The sequence below is a fragment of the Kwoniella mangroviensis genome (genome assembly GCF_000507465.2).
Source record: "Kwoniella mangroviensis CBS 8507 chromosome 1 map unlocalized Ctg01, whole genome shotgun sequence".
NCBI lineage: Eukaryota > Fungi > Basidiomycota > Tremellomycetes > Tremellales > Cryptococcaceae > Kwoniella > Kwoniella mangrovensis.
The window spans coordinates 9904544-9925976 of NW_027062533.1; the positions used below are offsets into that span (position 1 = coordinate 9904544).

Below are 21433 nucleotides of genomic sequence, written 5' to 3' on the forward strand. Positions count from 1 at the left end.
GATGAAATGCTTGGGTGATTGCGATCATTGATATACCTTACTGTACATAGCTCTTCGCTAACATACATACATATGCACTTGCTCCCATCTACGTATCCTTGCATAAATCGAAACTTTTTTACGGTCCGAACCAACAAAGCTGATTTGGTGTTCAGGAAAAGAATGAGAACGTATGAAACAGGTTCACAGAGTATCCATGATCCCGTTGCCGTATATATGCAGGTATGATTTTTCAAGGCTGTACAAGTTTATAAGGTAAGGCAGCTGCATATCGATGGGTTGTGAGCATCGAGCTCACTTACACTATAATTTCTAGTCTGTGAAATGGCATTACAGCGCTTTCTCTTCTTTTTATGTTGAGAAGCCAAACATGGAAACATCTACTTCTACTTAAGTACACACGGTATTTGATGAACGCTCCTCGGCTCAGGTCCAATAGTCCATTTTCAATCCCTGAGATCGCTTTCACCCTTCATTCGTTCATGGTATCAAATCAAAATTCTGATTTTTTCCCACACTTCTTTCTTCTCGTTGTTTCAGTCGAAAAACACTCCGTCTTCTTCTCATCCGATAGAGTTATCGTCAAAGTGTTGACATCAGCAAACTGTTAATCCGAAATCGGTGGCTGAACACATGTTTGGCTAAACAGAATCATGTCGGTGACAAAATCGTGGAAGTGTTTGTCTCGTTCACATCGGACGGGTCGGTTTTAACCTTAACCAAACAAATCAAGTGTTTATCTTTTACTGCGGATCTCACATGGATCAATAGTCTCGTAGCGATAGACCGCGGATCTTTACTACAGGAAACCGAAAGGCTCCAAGGAGTGTTTTATATCGCGTGATGGTCGGTCGCCAAGATCCCTAACAGACGAGATCGGCTGACAAGACGCTCAAACGTATCGACAAACGAACATTCAAACAACTCAACAACTCAGCTGAATTGGACCATGATGAACTACATCCGGCACTTTTGTGTTGCAACTGGATCATCACAAAGATGAACGTGTGACTATTTGGGGAGATTGATTGGAAGATGAATTCATAGTCGTCGACTGAAAGATTGTGAGCATCAAATCGAAGGGAAACGACATCTAGACAAGTGGAAATATACTCTTCTGCTCTAACATTGATAATGGTTGTCGATTGTGGTTACCATGGCAGTGCAGTGTTGAAAAGATAATTCAGTAGTCGATGCTACGACATATGTACTGACTGATCGTATCATCACTCTGATACGAGTCGCACTGATACTAATCTCCGTATCATCGTGACTAGCTGGCACTCAGTTCGATCCAAGCGACCAGACGTATCACGCTCGCACTTGACAATTTCCTATAGATTTCAATCATACAGTAACATCCTACGACATGTATATGTATAGGTTACATGAATTGAATTTTCGCCCAACGAATACTTCCCCACAGCCTGTTGTACTATCATAAACCAATCCCCGCTGGTCGGCATTCACTTATTCCGCCATTTGTCTGTTTTCTTCTCTGTACCACTCACTCGCTGGTCCTTCATACTCATCTCTTATACATTTCCATAACACGAACAATGACAAGGAGATCACCACCTTCAAAATTGACTTTCCTTCCTTCCCATATCCCCACACCTCGTAAGTCCACGTCATATCACACCAAATTCCTGATCCAGTCGGAACTTATACTTACGGAGTTCTATTTGTTTGGAACAGCTCGAGGAGCTCCGAAGTATTTCCTTCCGACTCTACCTCCTTCCCTGCCTACCGTCACTCGGCCGTCCCTTTCAGTCCCTCTTCCTCTCCCACAGCCGCACCATCAGGCATTGGATCCAGAATTTATGGAACATCCCTATAGAGGATACAAGGTTGCTGAAGAGGGTACAAAACCCCCTTGGGTGAGATCGAGGGGAATAGACTTGGCTGAGAAAGAGCTGGGTAGGGGGTTGGAAAGGCCTAGAGGGGTTGTGCTGGGAAGATAGAGATTGTTCTTTACAAATTGAGAAAAAGGGAGAGATTATGTTCGAAGGATCGTGTGCTGGACATGCGTTCTTATGTACTGCTATGCAAGACTATAGTATTCCTAGATGCATTGATGATATATAACTTCTCACGATTATTATTTGATTATTCTTTCCCCATTCCATATTTTACTACACCAGTTGAATAACGATTGCGAATAAGAAGTGATCTGTTATTCCCCTGCCTTCCATCAGCATGCTTCAAGTACTTCACCTAAGGGGTATACAGCTCACCTAATCAGGTGTTAGCATTCTGAGCACCCGATTCGACCCTATTTCCTTCCTCGTCCTTAGGTTTCAACCCTTCATGCAAGGCATTTTGAGCCTTTTTCAAATCGTGTTGATGGTCTGCTACATGACCTGAATGTTGTGCTTGGGCAGGAACGTCTCTCCCTTGTGCGTTGCTGGGTACATGAGAACTTGAAAGTTCATGCCCGTCATTTTGAGCTTTGTAGGAAGCTACATTTGTGTCGTCCTATACACCATGCACCACCATCATTTCAGCTTAGCTACATGGAACAAAGGGGGAGATGGTCGGATGGACTGACGTGTTGTTTACCCATTTTAACTTATGATTATTCTTCTTGTGGTGGAGAGATAACGCAAGTTCAATCAGTTGATGAGTATTTCAGCCAGTTATATATACACTCCACAACGGTTACCTCGAATATGCCGACTCAATAGCATGACGTCTATCTCAAGTTTTACAAAACCTAACCTTTGTAAAGATCACATCTTCGATGCATACATCCTTTGTACTACGAGTGATATGGAAATATGTAAAATGTCGTAATTCCCACCATGATGTCACTCGAAGAACGATCTGTGTCGAGTGGAGGTAGGATCGGTGGCATAGTTAGATGTAAAGGTAAGATCGTATCGAATTGGAAGAGTCGATTACATGTTACACTTGTTCGTTTATCGGCCTGGCATCTCACTAAGCTGGCGGTAATCTCTGTTCTCATCTAAGCCTTCAAGTTATCCGCATTCCATATGCGAATCGAGCGTCCGTCGATCATTCATCTGCTGCCCAATACAGATGTGGCGGTAATCAACCGAATTCCTCTTTCCAACTTGAATAGATAAATTGATCGGCTCGTCAGTATGATCGTTAATTTGTTGGCCCGTCTGAGCCTGATCACTAAAAATGACTGAGCTGAGGTATAACTGCAACTACTGATGATAAGAGGCAACTTGGCTCAATTTGTCACTGTACAGTGTTTTATGTTCTAGATTTCAAATACCTCAAGTCACAATCTAAACTAATTCTGATCGTTCTTGATGTGAGGCCTCACAAAAGACGTTGATCCTGACGATGCCGAGGGAATCTACCCCTGTTAATCTACTTTGTTCCCACCTACTACGCTTTATGAGAAGACTTTTCCCGCACGGACCGCACTGATATTGTACTATCAGAGACGACTTCTTTTGGTCTTCTCTTCTTCTTTCATTCTTTTATTATCCCCTTTTGTTCTTCCTCAATTCCCATAATCGAAGTTGAATTATCACCTGCTCCAAATCGTCTGAATTCATTTGACAGTAGACTACCAACCGCCAAACCCGACCTGTTACTTCAACAATATGAAGCCCTCAGTTACTCCCGATCTCTCCGAACCGACGTTATCCACCCTCCTATCCCAATCGCAATCCCAGCAAATCCTCTTTCGAGTCCACACGCCGACCTCTCACTCACCACTCATCTGGACCGGCGAATTATCCACTTCGGGATTTTCATCACCTAATATCCATCTCGGCAGTCTCACTCCAAAATCGTATACTCCCTTTCTCACCTACTCTTCATCTACTGGAAGGCGACTGATCTCGAGTACTACATATGAGATCAATCCTGGAGTATACCTTCGACATACAGTAGTAGATCACGTTTCAAACAAACCCAAGCAAAGTTGTATACCTACATTACCTACGATCGAAGAAACAAAAGAAGGCGTATGGCCAGATGAGAAAACTCCTTGGATCTCTAGTTCTGATAATTTATTTTGGACGATATGGGACATAGCTAGGCGTTTGGCTGTTCCTCAGGGTGGGTTCGGATGGGTGGGAGGTGTACAATTGGCTATCGTCAGACATCCCAAATCCACATATCATCAAATGCATATGGACCACATCAACCAGATTAGCAAGGAAGATCTGATCGACGGTCGATCTCAAAACGAAAGAAACCAAGATGAAAAATTCATATCAGCACCTAGAGAAGTATGGTTAAGACCCACCAATGTGTTATCACCTCCTATGTACCCTGGCGAAATGTCATTAGCCCTCAAAGAGAGTTATAAGGTATCGAGAAAGATGGCTTCGCAAAGTGGGGAAATCCTGTTCTTCGGTAGGATCTGGGCGGACAACGTACTGCGTAATTTAGAATGGACTTGCGAGGTGAGTGTCGGGCTGAATGCACAAAGATGCTTTGCTTCAGAACAGCATCATTTTACTCATTCTCAAGTTGATCGGAATCGGATATTGTGGATTGTATTTTGCGCCTTCTGTGATATTTACTTAAATGTGCTAAATTATCATAGGAGACACCCTTTCCCCTTCCCGCGCACCTCTTCCTACCTACTTACGATCCAACTGATCGAAGTAAACGATGGATCGATCATCTTATATGGAACCCCAGAAACGAGGATTACCTGATCGCTTATGAGAAAGTCATGAACAGGAGGAGACAGGAGTGTGGTAAAAGGGGAGAATGGGTGAGTACACATCTCTCTGATCTCCAGAGCGAAAATTGGACAAAGTCCCATTTTGAGTTGATCTGACTTTACTACCTAGGCGAAAGGTCCATTATAGGTTCTGGATGCAGTACAGCAATGGTCATACGAGCCGAGCTGATTGACAGAAGGATGAGTGAGTCATTCACCTTTCTGTAATGAACGCAGATGGAGATCTCGCATATACTGCTTTGTAAGGAATGATTCAGGTATCTGATATCCAGTGTTATCTAGCTGATGCAAGACCTCATGTCATCTCCGAACTCCCAGTTACATCATGTGTCACCCTATGATCCTATCAAAGTACAGTAGAATATCAATTTCCTCAATGTTGTATCGTTCATATCACTTTCCTCAGTATCGAATCAGTTCCCATCCTTCGAACAAGTATGTACCTTCCTTCACTATAGCCATTTACCATATCTCGCTTCAATGATCAGTATTCATACATGAATACACATAAATATTCTATTTACCTATACCCAAATGACCATGGTCAGTAGACATATCATCGGTATGGACTGGACTATCGCGTCAAAGGCCATCACGATCTTGCAATCACAGTATCGATGAATCCGCAACTATCAAAACTGCACATCCGCCACGAGCTCACTTCGGTGATTTATCTTACTTCTTTATTCTCTTCATTGCATGTGATGGGGTCATATTGTATTGTACTGTATGTATATGTAAGAGAATTAAACGTAACTCGACCTCCTATCCATTCATTTCGTCTTCAGTATACCTCATACCTCATCGCTATGAGAATTAATCTGAGAATTACCAAAATCCATTCCTACTCGTAATTTACCAAATATTCACCATCAATTATTTATATTTCCCTTCTCTCTGATCTTTCAACTTTTCTCCCTTCCGAATCCCGTTCCAGGCCCGCCGACTATCTGAGCTGGCCCACCCAAATACTGATTCGAATGGACGTTGGTATTTATGCTCAAATTCGGACTCGCTCTTCCACTATTCCCCAAGTATGGTGTCCCAGGTGCAGAAGCAGAGTAGCCAGCTGTAGGAGTAAACGACGACAAATTGTTCTTGAGGTCCGTCGAAGAAGTTTTTCTAGATCCTGCCAAGGAATTTGATAAACCCAACAAATTAATTACACTGGATGTTCTAGAGGGCTTCTCCGGTTCACCCAAGATCGGAGCATTCGTCGATATAGGTGATCCGGGGGCGACTGCCACTGTCGTCCTTGTTGTTGGAGGAGAGCTGGAAGGCGAGTTGTATATGTACGTAGCGGCTAATACTATACTGGATCCTGTCACAAATGCTAATGTGATAGGATAGGAGAATAAAGCGACGGATGCAAGGAAGGAGATCACGATGGAGAGGGAAGTTGCGAATCCTTTCCTAAATACGTAGTGTCGAAGATTAGCATCATATGCTATGATTTCGATTTTGGTAGGGTCGTACTCACATGATGTTGTCACTATATCTGATGACCAAAGCCGTTATCAAACCACCAAGAGTCTGAGTCAATACCGTCCCTATCGCCCACCCATTGAAATTGCTAAACGCAGACATGACTCTTCCTACATATCCCATACCTTCCGGTCCAGCAGGAGCGACTATGATAGGTACCAAAGCGGGTACGAGGGAGAACAACGATAATTGGGTATTTCGTACCCACAGATCAGGTGGTGGGGCATTACCAGAAGAAGATTTTAAGATGAATTCGAAATAAACTCCTGCTAATCCCGATGTCAAACATGCTAATGTAACAGCTAAGAAACCTTTTAACGGATGCATCATCCTGATTTCTTCGTGAAGCGCTCCGGGTATCTCAGATCGTAATTGATGTTCACCATGGTTGATTTTAGTCGTTGTTGAGTGGGAGGTAGCAGGCGCAGAAGTAGATTGCATCTGGACAATCCCAACACCTATAGCGAGCATGACTAATGAAGCCCATTTCGTTTTGGATAATCTCTTTCTGAGCATCAACACCGAGAAGAAAGCGGTAGTAAGGATTTTCATCTGATAGGTGACCTGGAAAGTTGCCACGTCGAGATTGGAGGCAGCGACGTATTGAAGGTTGTTCTGAATGACATATAGAATGGCGGGTACAGAAAGCTTGTAGCAATCTGGCGAGAAGACAGCTTTGGATAATGCCGCGAGTCGTGTGGGATGTATGAGGGAGAATGCCGACGAACTACTAGAGGTAATTCGACGATCTGAATCCCTTGTATTTAATTTTTCAGCATATACCGCTGGTGGTTGTATTGGCGACTTTGACATGTCGGTATCTATCCTTTTCAACGCTATTATTATCGATATTGAACCTTTCAGCAGTTCGTTGAGCAATACAGCAGTAGCTGCAGAATATGTCTTGCCTGGTGCGGTGGATATTCGAGAATAGTGCATGATGATGGTGAGAAAGGCGTTTTGAAGAGCGAGGGTGATCAACCTATTCAAGTCAAGAAAACCCGAGTAAGTCTCGAGCATATAGCTTGTTATAAGACAACTCACGATATCCATTTCAACTCTATACCCCATAACATCGGTGGACCCTCTTTGTCCCTACTTGCAGCTGCCATCTGAGTTGCATAGCTGACCATACCAACCTTTCCATCTAATCTTGGCGGGTTCGCACGATTGTACGCGGGCGTTTGGTGATGATCGTCGTTATGTTCATGCTTGTGATTCTGCATTGCTTGATAAGTGGAATGAGGATGAGTGATCTTAGGGGAAGAAGGAGGGGAGTTCATAGAATTGGTAGACATGGCTCTGTTGACAGAAAAGAAAGGGTGAGGTTGAGTAGGTAGACTTTCATAGTCAGTCAGTCAATCCATATAAACGAGCACGAGAAGGGAACATCAAACAGGAGTATCCGAGCGTAGGGCAGTGCTAGCGTGTGTAGGGAAGGAAAATACCAAGCCAAGCGGTTACGAATAGTCATGACCCCTCTTTGGTGCCGAGAATATCGTGTACTCACCTACTAAGGCGTCTCTTAGGTCTAGTCACTCCACTACTCACACCCCCAGCTTTACCCATACTTCCTTGCTGATCCGCTCTCTCCTTTTCGCGCATTGTCAACCCCCTATCTTCCTCGATATTTACTGCAGCTGAAACGCGTCGATTCGCATTTGTAGTGTGAGCCGAGGCGAGGATGGGCGATGATGCTCCTGTATGGGAGTTTGAACGATCCATCGTCGGTCGTCTTGTACCGTTCACAGGGGAAGGGTAGGAAGGTGCCATACAGGTTTGAAGAAGATGATTGAGGATTAGAGGATTGAGAATTGGTTATAAGTCAAGACAAGGGGTATACTTCATACGTGAATGGTGTTCAGATGCCCAGATGTCGCATGAAATGTTCTGCTTGAGCCGTGAGAATGTCTATTGCGGATAGAAGAAGAAATGCAAAGTAGGATGGAAGGATATTGTTTCTCGGTTGTTTGGTGTTTGTTGCGAGGTTAGAGTGAGCGCGCTTTGGAGTGTTCCTGTGAAACCGCTCGTTGTGTATATCTTGAGTACCGAGGGTATGCGAGAGAAGCGGCAGTGTGTATGATAGAAAGGTATGTATGGGCAGTTGAAATGACTGTGATGTAACGCGAAATTATTCACGTTGGTCGAAGGAATTGAATTGGATTCATGTACGGGACAAGTGGGATGGATGAGTAGTGAGTGATCGACTGCGCATTGGGTGGTGGACAGGTCCCAAATTACGCTAAATTCACCGGAACCAACAACATATCACACTAACATCAGCTCACATGGCAATTGAACCGCACATCTTTTCAGACTTGCAAGCATAGAAGCGATGATTCAGTAAACAGATACCAATCAATATTTGCGCTCATGCATGTGCTTGATCAGACGATTCTTGCTATGAAAGATGGTGCACGGGGTGTTCGGTAATGCGGACTACTGGATTGGTTGTGGTGATTGTATAGTCCACAACGGTTGTGTGAGAAACGGGAGTCGATCGGGAAAGGTGGCATATATCAGGTCAAGGAGAAGGCGAAGGACGAGCTGGATTGGAGGAAAGAAGAGAATGCTGATTACCTGCCTCATCCTACTACAAGATGTGTGGGTCTAACGCTATTCTCAGATATCGTGATCTCGAAAGTGGCTCAAGCGTTGTTGCTCAACCTAAGCCAAGCCAAGCCAAGCCTTTACTTCTTCAATGCTGGTTGGGGATGTTCTCGTCTGGGAGCCTCGGCAAAGCCTTCAAATGCAGCTGCAACGACAACATGTGTCCCTCACATATGTCAATAATCGAATCGATACATACATAGCTACATACAGACGATTCTTTCATCCTAGTACTCGAAGGGTGTCATTACAAGTTAGTGGGTGAGGTTTTGCGGTCATGTCCGCCTTTTGCAGCTAAACAACGTTTATGAGGTCTCTGTCCGTCCCTGACTCACTGACTTTTTTTTCCTACGGTGCAATCGTACCATTCACCATTCCACTCCTCCTCATCCTAAATCCACCTTCACATTCCTCATTCCTCACTTCTTCCATCATAGTATACATACCTTGCCATCGTTCGGTCATCTGTAGAAGTCGATCTCACAACTCATCAAAAAAGAAGAAGGACCAGTCTTCTCATCGACTATCGATCCTTTCACTCCCAAAAATCGAAAGACGTACGATCCGATCATCCCCGCTTCGTGCTTCGATCATATCATCATCGATCAAATAGAAAAAGGACATTCCACACAACTCTATAGACAGCTATAAACCAATTCACATTCACTGGTCATTCCATCCTCCGAACCCTTACTTCTATTCACACAGCGGAATTAGACTTTCGACATCATGAAGATTACTGAAAAGTTGCAGAAAGCCGAAAAAGAAGGTAGAACCTTTTGGAGTTTTGAGTTCTTCCCTCCCAGAACTGCTCAGGTGAGTGTCTCTGCAACTTTTCGAAATCGTCTGCAGATATACCTACCTTCATTAGGCTATATGGGTGGTGTTGTTTTCGCTCCTCACGATTGCTGATATCTGTGTGGGGATTCGTAAACAGGGTCTACAAAACCTCTATGATCGAATAGAACGTATGCGTAATCTCGGTCCGGAATTCATCGATATCACTTGGTACGTCGATTCATACTACATCCACCTAATTTTCGTATCCCACAGCTGACTTCAACGTGGTCGACTTGGACTCATAGGGGAGCTGGAGGAAAGAACGCAGATTTGACGAGCTCTCTCGTTCAGGTATGTCAGGAGACGATCGGCATCGAAACTTGCATGCATTTGTGCTGTACCGAGAGTGAGTCATATCATATACACACCAAGTTCACACCAAGTTCGAGGTCGAGTATGCTGAGTGTATTACATAGTGCCAAAGGAAAAGGTAGAATGGGCTTTAGCAGTGAGTTCCCGTATATCACAGCAGATAATTGAACCTGAGCTCATGTAGTTCTCGCACCGTAGCAAGCAAAGCAGCATGGATGCCAGAATATCCTCGCACTCCGAGGAGATCCAGTAGCAGGTACATCCAAGTGGGAACCTACTCCTGGAGGATTTACCAATGCTGTCGATCTTGTCAAACACATTCATGAACACTATCCCGGTGATTTCTGCGTGGCTGTTGCAGGATTCCCTCAGGGTCATCCAGAGACGCCTGAGGGCATGGATGGAGCTAGACAGGAGATTCAATGGTTAAAAGAGAAAGTAGATGCTGGTGCGGAGTTCATCTTTACTCAAATGTTCTATGATACTTCAATTTTCTTCGATTGGGTTAAGAGGGTCAGAGAAGCTGGTATAACCGTACCGATCGTCCCTGGAATTATGCCTATACAAAATTGGGAAAAGTTTGAAAAATGGGTTCAACGTGAGAGTATTGTCGTCCCTCAACATTTCTATGATGCTCTTAGACCAGTAAAAGGAGATGACGAGAGAGTTAGACAAGTAGGAACCAAGTTGGTCGCTGGAATGTGTAAAGAGATCCTGGCGAATAAAGAAGCCGGTATAAAAGGATTACATATCTATACGCTGAATTTGGAAAAGGGAGCTAGGATGTTACTTCAGGAATTAGGTTTGGAAGGTAGAAGAGAACAGATTGCTCCCTTGCCTTGGAGACCTTCTTTGACTCCTCATAGGAGATCGGAATCGATTAGACCTATTTTCTGGTAAGTCATCAGCTGTCGTTGACCCTTCGTCATGATTGTCATGTGGTGCAATAGCTGATAAACGGTTGACATCAGGGCAAATCGAGTTCAATCTTACTTATCGAGGACTGATGAGTGGGATGAATTCCCTAATGGAAGATGGGGTGATTCACGTTCTCCGGCTTATGGTGATTTGGATGGTTATCCCGTGTCGATCAATATCAACGTGAGTCGACCATGCGTCGCTATAACACCATATATTCTGTGTATTGATTTGCCTCCTCCAGGCGAACGACGCATATAACCTCTGGGGACACCCAACAACCTTCTCAGAGATATGTGATCTATTCGCACGGTTTTGTAGAGGTGATTTAGCCAAATTACCATGGTCATCCCAACCTCCTGCATCAGAAACCTCCGTGATCGATGAACAACTCGCCAAGATGAACGAACTGGGATACTTGACGATCAATTCTCAACCTGCTGTTGATGGTGTACCAAGTGAGGATAAAGTACACGGATGGGGTCCCACAGGTGGTTATGTCTACCAGAAGGTATGTACCAACACCATTACCTATTTCCGGTTTGATTGAGCTGACCGTGGGTGATTTGTCCATTTGTTTTCTGCTAGGCTTATTTGGAATTCTTCGTTTCGCCTGAATTGCTCAACCCCTTGATTCGACGAATTGAACGAGATCCCCGTATCACCTACTACGCTGTGAACAAACAGGGTGATCTGAGGACGAACACGCATAGTGAAGGTCCTAATGCTGTGACCTGGGGTGTGTTCCCTGGAAAGGAGATTGTCCAGGTGAGTATCAGTCATCGTATAATCCCCCAAAGAGAACTGAGTAAACTGATACTGTCATCTGTCATCGTAGCCTACTATCGTCGAGGCCGTTTCGTTCATCGCATGGAAGTGAGTGATTTACCAAACGCAATGGTAGGATACCGACGCTAACATCTCCATTGCGTTTGTCAGAGACGAAGCATTTGAACTCGGTCTACAATGGGCGAACCTTTACCCACCTGGCTCTCCATCTCGAGAATTGATCGAATCGACTATGAACAGTTCTTATCTCGTTAATATCGTAGCCAACGATTTCAGAGATGGAATGTCGATATTCGAGCCTTTCTTACTTGATGAACATTCGACAAGTAAACTTGGCAAAGTGGTCGATGGTGCTCAACAGACTGTTAATGGAGTCTTGGATGGGCTGAACGGTGTGGTGGAAAATGTGAAGAGTGCTGCAGGAGTTAACGGTCATTCTAATGGTGTCGCCGTTAATGGTCATTAATCATTCTCCTTTCCCTTTGGAAGATTTATCAACTAGGTCTTCCCTATTTTCCCTTTTCTTTCCTGTTTCATTTTGGTCTTAGTCTTTAGTGATAACTTGCTTGTCAGAAAGATCCCCCGCATCGCATTCAACATACTTTATGATACCCCAGTACGCAGACATTCTCCTTCTAGAAGTTGTATATTTCCAAACAGTGACACTGTATTTGTTGTGGTATATAGTATAGACTTACTAGAGGAGAGCGTTCAACATCGCATCGATCGTTTATATATGATCACACAAAATATACAAAATGCATCCATGAATCAGTACAATCGTATCCGAAAGATGTGCTCGTCCAATGATCCATCCATTTGCCACTCATGTTGATGGTAGACGTTCCTGACTCGCGACGACGCACAGACCCACGGAATTTTGATTGCTTGGTGAAGGTAGCTTAGGTGAATTCATTCTCGATCATTTCGGCTGATAGCGTATGTCATTGTTTTTGCTACATTTACCCCCTAATCTTTGATTCTTTCATTTCAGCAGTCACTCAACTCGTTTACATACATATACCTCTCCATCCTCGACTCACCGACTCCCCATTTCTTCTCACCTCACCTCTTCTACTGCATAGATCTATGACTACCAACACACAGCGTACAATTCTTGATCTCGATTAGACATACCTCGACATAAGTAATCGTTCAAAGTGAGAAGATCATCTAGACTTATAACCCTTCGGGGTTCGACTCGGACTTCTTCTAGAGGAACGGTTCTCCTCAAAACTTCAAGGCATACACCAGGGGCGAGATGTGATGTATCTGTCGCTCTTGCTTCACGAAATGCTTCTTCATCCTCTCCGGCCTCTGATCGATCGATATTGCCTTTATCGACCTCGTCTCGATCAACTGCTGACAATAAGATAGAGTCTCATCAATCGACTTTCGATAGAGCTTTCCATACTTCCTCATCATCAAACGCTCAAGTATTACCTGACGAACACGCGTCATGGAACTACCATCCAGCACCACCTCCGGTGGAAAGTTGGCCTGAACCGTTTGCTTCGACCTCACGTCAGCGTCAGCGGAGTGATACATGGATCACACACCAGAATAATGTCAAAGGGAAAGAAGCACTCCCAAAGGGGAAGGGGAAAGAGAAAGAGAGAGTTGTCGATGAACCGAATTTGCAGCAAGGTGTATTTGACATTTCCCAAGAGATGATCGATGATCTATATCGTTCGTCGAAAGTCGATACATTAGATGATTTACCGCTAGATATGACTGAAGAGGAGATTGTGGGGTTGATAGAAAGTATGAGTATGGATGGATCAGCGGAAGAAGGAGCAGGAGAAACGTACGAATACGAAGATCTTGGAAATAATCTTGTTACGAAGGACACGAATGAAAGTCTTCAACCTAGAATGGAAAATTATTCAGAACCGGAAATAATAGATCCTTTCGCTCCTTCATCCCCATCTTCAGTCACCCAACACCGATCGAAATCATTGGCCCAGCCCTCCATGTCCATTCAGCATCCACCTTTACCCGCGCCTGATCCTCCACCAGACCACCACACTCGATTTGACTGGCGAACTCGCGCATTAAGCCAACTGCGTAAGATACCGTTTAGAGGTTATTGGTTTTGGAATGTACCTAGAAGGAAGGAAGTGTCTTGGACGAAATTGCAATTTGGTGAACAATACAGAGATGAGCTGGATAGATATGCAAACCAGTGAGTCAGCATACTTTCTCAGCATCGTGCTTGTACACCTCTCCTTGTCATTTCCCGTTCCGCCCAGCAGTGCACTTGTCAACCTCATGTGGAGTCGATCTCGTCGGTTGCATTGAAAGCTCGTCATTTTAAATGCCGTACGATCTGTAAATAGGTGAATATGCTGACCATCTGCCATCCTATCCAGCTTCATACCGCTCCTCGAAGCTGAACAAGCAGAAGAAGAACGTCTGTTCAACTCACGTATAGCCGAATGGTCCTTCGACAGACTGAAGAGGGAAGGATATGCTCTGGATGAAATGAGAGGATCGAAGGGGTATCAACCGAAATCGATGATTGGTCTCGGGACTGTATATGGTTTTGTAAGAGGGAAAGGTGATAGGGAATTACCATTCAACAGATTCACGTGAGTTACCACAGCAGCTATTCCATCGTATGTCAAGATATTTTCCATGCTAACTGTATCACGATTTGCCCACTTTTGTAGCATCGGAAGCAATGTCATCCTCAGTAGAACCGATCCCTCAGTCGACGCCGTGGGCGCCACAGCAGACAGCAAGAACAGGCTCATTGGTAGTGTATGGAATAGCAGCAAAGGTAATATCAGGATCATGTTTCCTCAGGATATAGAAGATATAAATGATGGCCATTGGAGGTGAGCCTTCTTAATAACAAGATCTCTTGCGGAAGCGCAGATGGCTGAATTTACCGATCGAATATAGACTCGATGTGGCTTGTAGCGATTTTGCGATCCGACGACAGATCGAAGCTATCAAATCGCTTAATCTCGATCCTTACGAACAGGATAAGGGTGATTTCCCAGAGGATCAGCCCAATTCTGCTGCACTTGCATCGCCAGCATCACCTGCTCCTCCCTCTTTCATACCCGACAAGAAGAGGAAGGATCAATCCATCTTACGAGGCACCGCTATTCGTGATCTGCTGCTCCGAGCTTTCCAGGGGCTTTATTCTCCACTCACTCGTTCGAACCGGCCTCACCACACCTTACCTACCGACCATGTCGTACAAGATACGAACGAGATGAAACCTTCGGATCTCGATGCTGTACCTGAACCTATACCTCAGGACACGACGGCCACCAGTGTCCTGGTCAAGAACCAGCTTATACAAAGTTGGACTGAACGGTATCGTCGTCCGGGTCTGCCGACTGAGATCGAAGGTGATCCTAAAGTGGGATTGAACGAGAGTCAGATGCGAGCCATAGCTATGATGTTGAGTGAGAGATTGAGCCTGGTACAGGGCGTGAGTCATTTTCTTTCTGCTTGACGTTCCAACCGAACTTAATATCATAAAAGCTGATAATTTGATATGCCTATGACCAGCCCCCAGGAACAGGTAAAACTCGTGTCATAATCGAAACAATCAAATTACTCAAAAAGCACTGGCAGATCCCCCATCCAATACTAGTCACTGCGCATACCAACGTAGCTGTCGATAACCTCCTTTCTGGCTTACGAGCCCATGATATCAAAGCTTTGCGATTCGGAGCCATCAATCGGATACCTGAAGGATACAGTGAATGGACTTTGGATAGGATGATTGGTCAACATCCTAGTTGGTGGAGCTTGGAGATGGCAAGGAAAGAGAAAGATACGTTGTTGGAAAAGAAACTGACACTGAAAGATGGTTGGAGTGGTATGTCCCCTGTCAAATCTACCTCGTGAGAACCAGAGATGCTGACTGGTATCGGTATCTGAACGTGCAGCGGAAGATGATGCCCGGTTGACTAAAGTCGGACAGAAAATATGGGTTCGGAGACAAGCCATCATGAGGGAAGTCCTGTTAGATGCGGATGTTGTGAGTCATATGCATACACTACTCTTTTTTATCTATTCTTTCGGGTTGAGAGCTGACTGATTTGCATTTTGACAGATCTGCACCACTTGCTTATCAGCTACTTCAAGAGCCCTTCAGGGTATAGATTTCCCCATTGTGTTTTTGGACGAAGCGAGCATGGCTACCGAGCCTCTTTCACTTGTCCCGCTGACAAAGGGTGTAAGTAGCTTCACCCCTCTGTCCAAAGGTAAGATCAAGAGGCTGACTCAATAATCCCTCGCAGTCCTCTCACGTTGCTATAATCGGTGATCACAAGCAGTTGCCACCTGTGATCCTATCTCCCGAAGCTCTTGCTGGTGGACTTGCTACGAGTCTGTTCGAAAGACTGATACATGAAGGTAGTGAGTCGGAGAATCTTACTCTGTCATCTTCGTCAAACCACGAGCTATAGCGGTATCGTTGTACTAACAAAGTATGCTATTACCCAGATATACCATCTATAATGCTCGATACGCAATATCGAATGCATTCAACTTTATCTTCCTTCCCTTCAAAAACGTTCTATTCGAACTTGCTGAAAAATGGTACACCCGCTTCTCAACGACTACCTCCAGACACTGAATTCTTAGTTAGAGACAGTCAAACGGGACGCAGAAGGAATATCACTTTTCTCAATCACGATCATCCCGAATCACCGATATCGAAGAGTCTAGCGAATTATGGGGATGCGGAGTATGCTTGTGATGTGATCGCTGATTTGATGTATAAGAATCCAGTAAGTTTTACTTCTCGTATTTTATCGATTTCATGGTCATGAATCCGTCGGAAGGGTGCTGATTATGGACTATCACATGGTAGACACTCAAAGGATCTGATATCGGAATAATCACACCATATATCTCTCAACTGCGCTTACTTTCCAATCATCTCTCTGACTCCCAACGACTCGATGCTTTCCGAGATTTGTTAGGCGAAGACAGAGCAAGGGAATTGGAAGATATCGAAATCAAGACTGTTGATGGATTCGAAGGCAGGGAAAAGGAAGTGATCATCTTCAGTGCGGTGAGATGTAATGATGCTGGGTGGATTGGATTTCTGGGTGATTGGAGGAGAGTCAACGTGGCTATGACTAGGGGTAGGAAAGTGAGTTGATCGCATACGGTCAATCCGAGTGAATGTTTGAACTTACTGATTGTGATAATAGGCACTAATCATGATTGGATCGAAGAGGACATTACAAAAGGCGCGAATTGGAAAGAGTGGCGAAGAGACCTTACCTTCTGGAGGAGCGAAAGTGTGGAGGGATCTGATAGGTTGGTTGGAAGAGGAGGGGTGTATCTTGGACGTGGAGTAGGGAAAGGGAACAAGGTATCACGCAGTATGACTTGGGTAATACAGATCATCTTGGTATATACAATCTCACGTCCATAGTTGTATTATAGTCCATAATCATTTGACAGGGAATATAGATTGATGTGTATACTATCTATCCATGCACAGACCTCTGTCTGATGACCAAAGGAGGGTCAAACACGATGGAAAGGATGTCAACGATGTCAACGATTGATGGTACGAGCAAAGACCCACATCGCACGGATCACATCGCATCTCATCTCATCTGTCACATCCCATCAGACCACATCAGACGACGTGTCCCCCATCATCCCCCCCATCATCTCACTCCTGAGTTCAATCTCTTTATCTACCCAACCATCAGAAGTCGCCCTACTTCCTACCTCAGATACAGTCCGCCAGCCACATCACCATGCTGCGACTCCCCTCCCACATCCTCGAGCAGATCCTGCTCCCCTTACCCATCCCGGATCTCATCAGCTTGTCAGCCGTGAGCCACAATTTCCACCATACGATCCGAGAAATATCTTCTATTCAATATAAATTATATCTCGCCCTGTACCATTCGTCCGATGACCAGGTCGAACACACTTGTAATCCAACAAAAGGTATCATGGACTTGGTGGAAAGCCAACGTAACATCCTCAGACTTACACCTAGATTCAATAGCTTGGTCATTGGTAAGGATGAGAGGATATACAAGGTATATCAAAATATGATTGTTACTATACCTACACTTACTCCTAGTTCATCCTCTCGTCTGGGGAAAGAGGGTATCGAGGAGTATAAAATATGTACGATATATGACAACAATCGTTCCCACCAAGTATATACCATCTATCCGCCCATCTATCACACCCTCACAATCCTCCACAGTGAGGATATAATGATTTATATCGACATAGAAGGATTTATCCATCGTTACAAGTTTCACTCGTACGGGACGCAAACTTATGAATATGCCAATGGAGGTATTGAGATCCCCTCAGAAGATTGGATTCAAACTGAGACTTTGGATCGAGTCAAGCTGGATTTGATGGAAGATGACAAGATGGTCGTTGATCTGAGTGTAGGTAGGTGGTTGATCTATGATTATAAGACTGGCGAACTACTTCAAGTGAGTACAAGTTTCCTTAACCTCAATGTCTTCTGCCCAAGAAAGACGAACAAAGTTTTGACCATGTGAGCTGACGTGAGTTTGCCTTTCGCCACAAATACACATGTACTGTGTGTCAGCGTTTCCCACCCAACAATCGTATTTGGTCAAGTTGCCAAGGGTCACTCATTACTAAAGAGGGATTGATGATTGGTTTGGATGTGCCTAGATTGGCATGGATGGGTAACGATCGATTAAAGTGAGTATCATCATCAACAACGTCAGCAGGTGTTAAAACTGATATATTGTTGTGTTGTGTGATGTGATTTGACTTCGCAGGGATGCCTCCTTGGCTATCTTCAGTCTTTCGAGCCCTCTGACCGCCCCATACCTTCCCCAACTTCTCTTAGAGCTTCCAACACCTTATCGTCTTCTCAAACAAAGTATCAAGACCCTCTGGGATATCCCCGCAAAAGTGAAAATCATTATTCCTCCCTCAACCCCTCCGCGCTTACATGATGCCACCAACCCCTCTTTCGTCCGAATCAGCATTCCATTCAAATTAGTCCCAGGAGTAAGCTATGAGCTCAACCTCGTCATACCTATCAAACAATTACCTTTGATCAAAATTGAAAATCGAATCAAACCATGGATCAAAGGTAGGACTTGGCGTTATCCTACTAACCCGTTCGATGGGGTTGAAAGTATCAAGTGGGATAATTGGAAAAGTAGATGTCTGGTGTATATCGAAAGGGCTCAAGCGTCCATCTCAACCCAAAATCCGATCAGGCCTTTGTCATTGCACAGTGAAGAATGTCAAATCGGACCCAGGTCGTATCGAGTCGATAATAACCTCCTTGCCAAGAAAGGTCAACTGAATTTGGAGATTACAGATTTCGATTTTCATGAGATTGGACAAAAAGGTAATGAATATGGTGCTCTCAAAGGTATAGAAATGGACATGGCTCCACAAGATGGTCAAGTAATATTGAGTATTTTGCAATATATCATATAATGTATGACAGCTTACGCGACAAGCCATTGTACTGTACCGTAGAGACCGAACAAACCTCGTACTGCACCTCGATATTACAAGATCTCCAAACAAGAAGGCACTGCCAACTTGCCCCGTACGTTGAATTGTTCAGGTTACTTCTTCTTGGGATATCCGGGAGGGATGGAACATTTCTTAGGAGATGAGAACGGTACAAGATTGGTCATTCAACAGGTGAGTGCTATTTCGACATAATCATACTCTCAAAGAACAGAGATGAGGCTGAGTCTGTGGATGTGAACAGAAGGGAAATGAGAGAATATGGATCATCGATTTCGGGTCATAAATTCATATAGGTCTGGGATCATTCTGTATGGGCAATTCGTACGAGTGGTGTAAGAGAGACGAAACATGAGGATCTCCTTCTGAACCGGCCAATAAAGGTTCTAGTTTGTATACAATACGCAAATACTTCAGAGCCCTTCTATGTACAGCTTCTACTTCAAATCGCATGTATACAACGAAGCTCATGAATCAGAGTCGTGGATCACACCATGTTACAACAGTATCACAAGCTATCGATCTGCATCCTATGTATCATGTGAAAAGATCAGCCACTATGAGAGTCCTGCTATGTTCCTTTTGAGGCTTGAGCAAGACTCACCTTATTGACATCATCGCCCTTCACTATATATTCACCATACTCAGGTAACGTTTTACTTTCTTCTGAAGGGAACATCTTTGTCCAACCGCTCGATAGATAAGGTGTAATATATTGTACAACCCTCGAGCCGAAAATCCATCCTATGGCAGTCATGATGTTCAGATACACTTTGACACCCCAATCTGACTCCTGAAATAGTATACGGGGTATACCAGGTGGTAATTTCTGAGCCTCGGTCACGGTAGGTCTCCATAACCTCTCATATTCCTCTGCGGCCTTCTTAGGTTCGTTGATGTGTTTGGCCAATTCTCCAGAAAGGATATAAGCTCCAGCAACAGAAAGCGAACAACCCATTCCGATCATGGGAGTTCCACACCATGCTGAATCGCCCACTACGTATACTCTCCCGGATTTGGTACTCCACCTATCGGCGTGAACTTGAACGAGATACTCGAAATAGAGATCATCACTTTGATCAATATGTTCTAACATCCTCTTAGCATTTTCACCTCCATCTTTATAGATTTCTTTGATAATTTCTTTCTGTTCTGTAGCAGATAATTTTTCGTAACCTTTCGATTCGGGAGTCATGAACATCACTCCTGCGCGTTGGGTCTGGTTCTTGAAATCTGGTCGGAAGTAGATGAGTCGCTGACGTGGGAGACTGATCATATGCCATTGATCTTGATAGGGCGTAGAGGGAGTGAAGGGAATACTGAAATAGGCGATGTCTACAGTCATCTTGAGGAAAAGAAATTGTTAGCTTAGCTTCATGAATGTGAAATTTGAAGAATATTATATATCACACAGCGATGTGGATAGTGGCTATGTGTTTCTATGCCCTTTCACGTACTGTTGTATTGCATCAAGTAAGAAAAAACACTTACAAGCACCAATAGGTTTATATTTCACTTCTGCTTCTTCCTTCATTACCAGCTTCCTCGTCCAACTTCTAGCTCCTTCAGCGATGATCAGATAATCGTATTCTTCTTCTTTACCACTCTTAAATCCAACTTTGACCTTTCCCTTCCCATCCCCTTCTTGTTCTTCCTCCTTGATACTCGTAACGTAATCACCAAACCTCCAATCAGTAGTTTGCTTGGTCTGTTGATAGAGCATATCGGCAAAATCACCTCTGAGAATCTCAGTCTCGTTCGTTGGACCGTGTCCCACGGGAAGAGACATGTATGGGACATTATGCAGATCAGTGATGGTCGTTCCCTTTTCGCCTGTGAAGCGGGCTTCAAGCTCGGATTGAAGGTTCATGCGTTTGATCGCTTCCATCTACCATTTATCTAAAGGTGAGTGACTGTCATGATGGAAAAGAGGACAATGAAGTGAAGTGTAAGTTGTCCACTCACTCCATAATGCGCGACATCGATACTCTGTCCTCCAGGTCTCAATTCAGGCCATCTCTCCACGATGGTAGTCTTGAACCCATACTTGTTTAACCAGAATGCACATGCTGGTCCGGCTATACTTCCTCCGGAGATTAAGACTGACTTCTTCACTGCAGCTGTTGGTATCGACATGTTGACTTGCGGTTTATCGAGATGAAAGGATAGAATACCTTATCATATCGTGGTGTTGAGTGTACTTATATACCGTACCGTATGAAATGATCGATTGAAGTGAGGTGATATGATTGTCGACTCGGCATCGGATTTACTCACAGGCTCGGCTTGGACGTTTGCAGGTCGCGTTGAGCG

The 21433-nt window shown here is 44.3% G+C and overlaps 8 protein-coding genes across 8 annotated transcripts; 5 read left to right on the forward strand and 3 right to left on the reverse strand.

The window, feature by feature from the left end:
• Positions 1-1559: 1559 nt before the first annotated feature.
• I203_103751 (uncharacterized protein) lies at positions 1560-1964 on the forward strand (the record flags this gene model as incomplete). Its single annotated transcript, XM_019147452.1, has 2 exons — positions 1560-1620; positions 1699-1964. The coding sequence occupies 2 exons, from the start codon at positions 1560-1562 to the stop codon at positions 1962-1964; spliced, it is 327 nt and encodes a 108-aa protein (XP_019003117.1).
• Positions 1965-2241: 277 nt separating this feature from the next.
• I203_103752 (uncharacterized protein) lies at positions 2242-2566 on the reverse strand (the record flags this gene model as incomplete). The annotated part of the gene is made up of 2 exons (XM_019147451.1): positions 2242-2478; positions 2552-2566. 2 exons carry the CDS (start codon positions 2564-2566, stop codon positions 2242-2244), a joined length of 252 nt encoding a protein of 83 aa, XP_019003116.1.
• A 1018-nt stretch (positions 2567-3584) lies between these two features.
• Positions 3585-4808, forward strand: I203_103753 (uncharacterized protein; the record flags this gene model as incomplete). The annotated part of the gene is made up of 3 exons (XM_019147450.1): positions 3585-4394; positions 4538-4711; positions 4791-4808. The coding sequence occupies 3 exons, from the start codon at positions 3585-3587 to the stop codon at positions 4806-4808; spliced, it is 1002 nt and encodes a 333-aa protein (XP_019003115.1).
• A 778-nt stretch (positions 4809-5586) lies between these two features.
• On the reverse strand, positions 5587-7939 carry I203_103754 (uncharacterized protein; the record flags this gene model as incomplete). Its single annotated transcript, XM_019147449.1, has 4 exons — positions 5587-6094; positions 6162-7148; positions 7211-7507; positions 7677-7939. The coding sequence occupies 4 exons, from the start codon at positions 7937-7939 to the stop codon at positions 5587-5589; spliced, it is 2055 nt and encodes a 684-aa protein (XP_019003114.1).
• A 1566-nt stretch (positions 7940-9505) lies between these two features.
• On the forward strand, positions 9506-12101 carry I203_103755 (methylenetetrahydrofolate reductase; the record flags this gene model as incomplete). Its single annotated transcript, XM_019147448.1, has 10 exons — positions 9506-9592; positions 9714-9784; positions 9862-9962; positions 10033-10064; positions 10127-10824; positions 10900-11029; positions 11091-11357; positions 11435-11614; positions 11685-11722; positions 11786-12101. The coding sequence occupies 10 exons, from the start codon at positions 9506-9508 to the stop codon at positions 12099-12101; spliced, it is 1920 nt and encodes a 639-aa protein (XP_019003113.1).
• Positions 12102-13305: 1204 nt separating this feature from the next.
• I203_103756 (uncharacterized protein) lies at positions 13306-16971 on the forward strand (the record flags this gene model as incomplete). Its single annotated transcript, XM_065517390.1, has 11 exons — positions 13306-13820; positions 14008-14226; positions 14308-14475; positions 14543-15083; positions 15164-15476; positions 15547-15638; positions 15714-15836; positions 15901-16018; positions 16106-16392; positions 16476-16760; positions 16822-16971. The coding sequence occupies 11 exons, from the start codon at positions 13306-13308 to the stop codon at positions 16969-16971; spliced, it is 2811 nt and encodes a 936-aa protein (XP_065374208.1).
• A 612-nt stretch (positions 16972-17583) lies between these two features.
• Positions 17584-19406, forward strand: I203_103757 (uncharacterized protein; the record flags this gene model as incomplete). Its single annotated transcript, XM_019147446.2, has 5 exons — positions 17584-18087; positions 18207-18325; positions 18406-19048; positions 19124-19294; positions 19365-19406. 5 exons carry the CDS (start codon positions 17584-17586, stop codon positions 19404-19406), a joined length of 1479 nt encoding a protein of 492 aa, XP_019003111.2.
• Positions 19407-19691: 285 nt separating this feature from the next.
• I203_103758 (uncharacterized protein) lies at positions 19692-21256 on the reverse strand (the record flags this gene model as incomplete). The annotated part of the gene is made up of 3 exons (XM_019147445.1): positions 19692-20455; positions 20612-21008; positions 21086-21256. The coding sequence occupies 3 exons, from the start codon at positions 21254-21256 to the stop codon at positions 19692-19694; spliced, it is 1332 nt and encodes a 443-aa protein (XP_019003110.1).
• Positions 21257-21433: the final 177 nt, after the last annotated feature.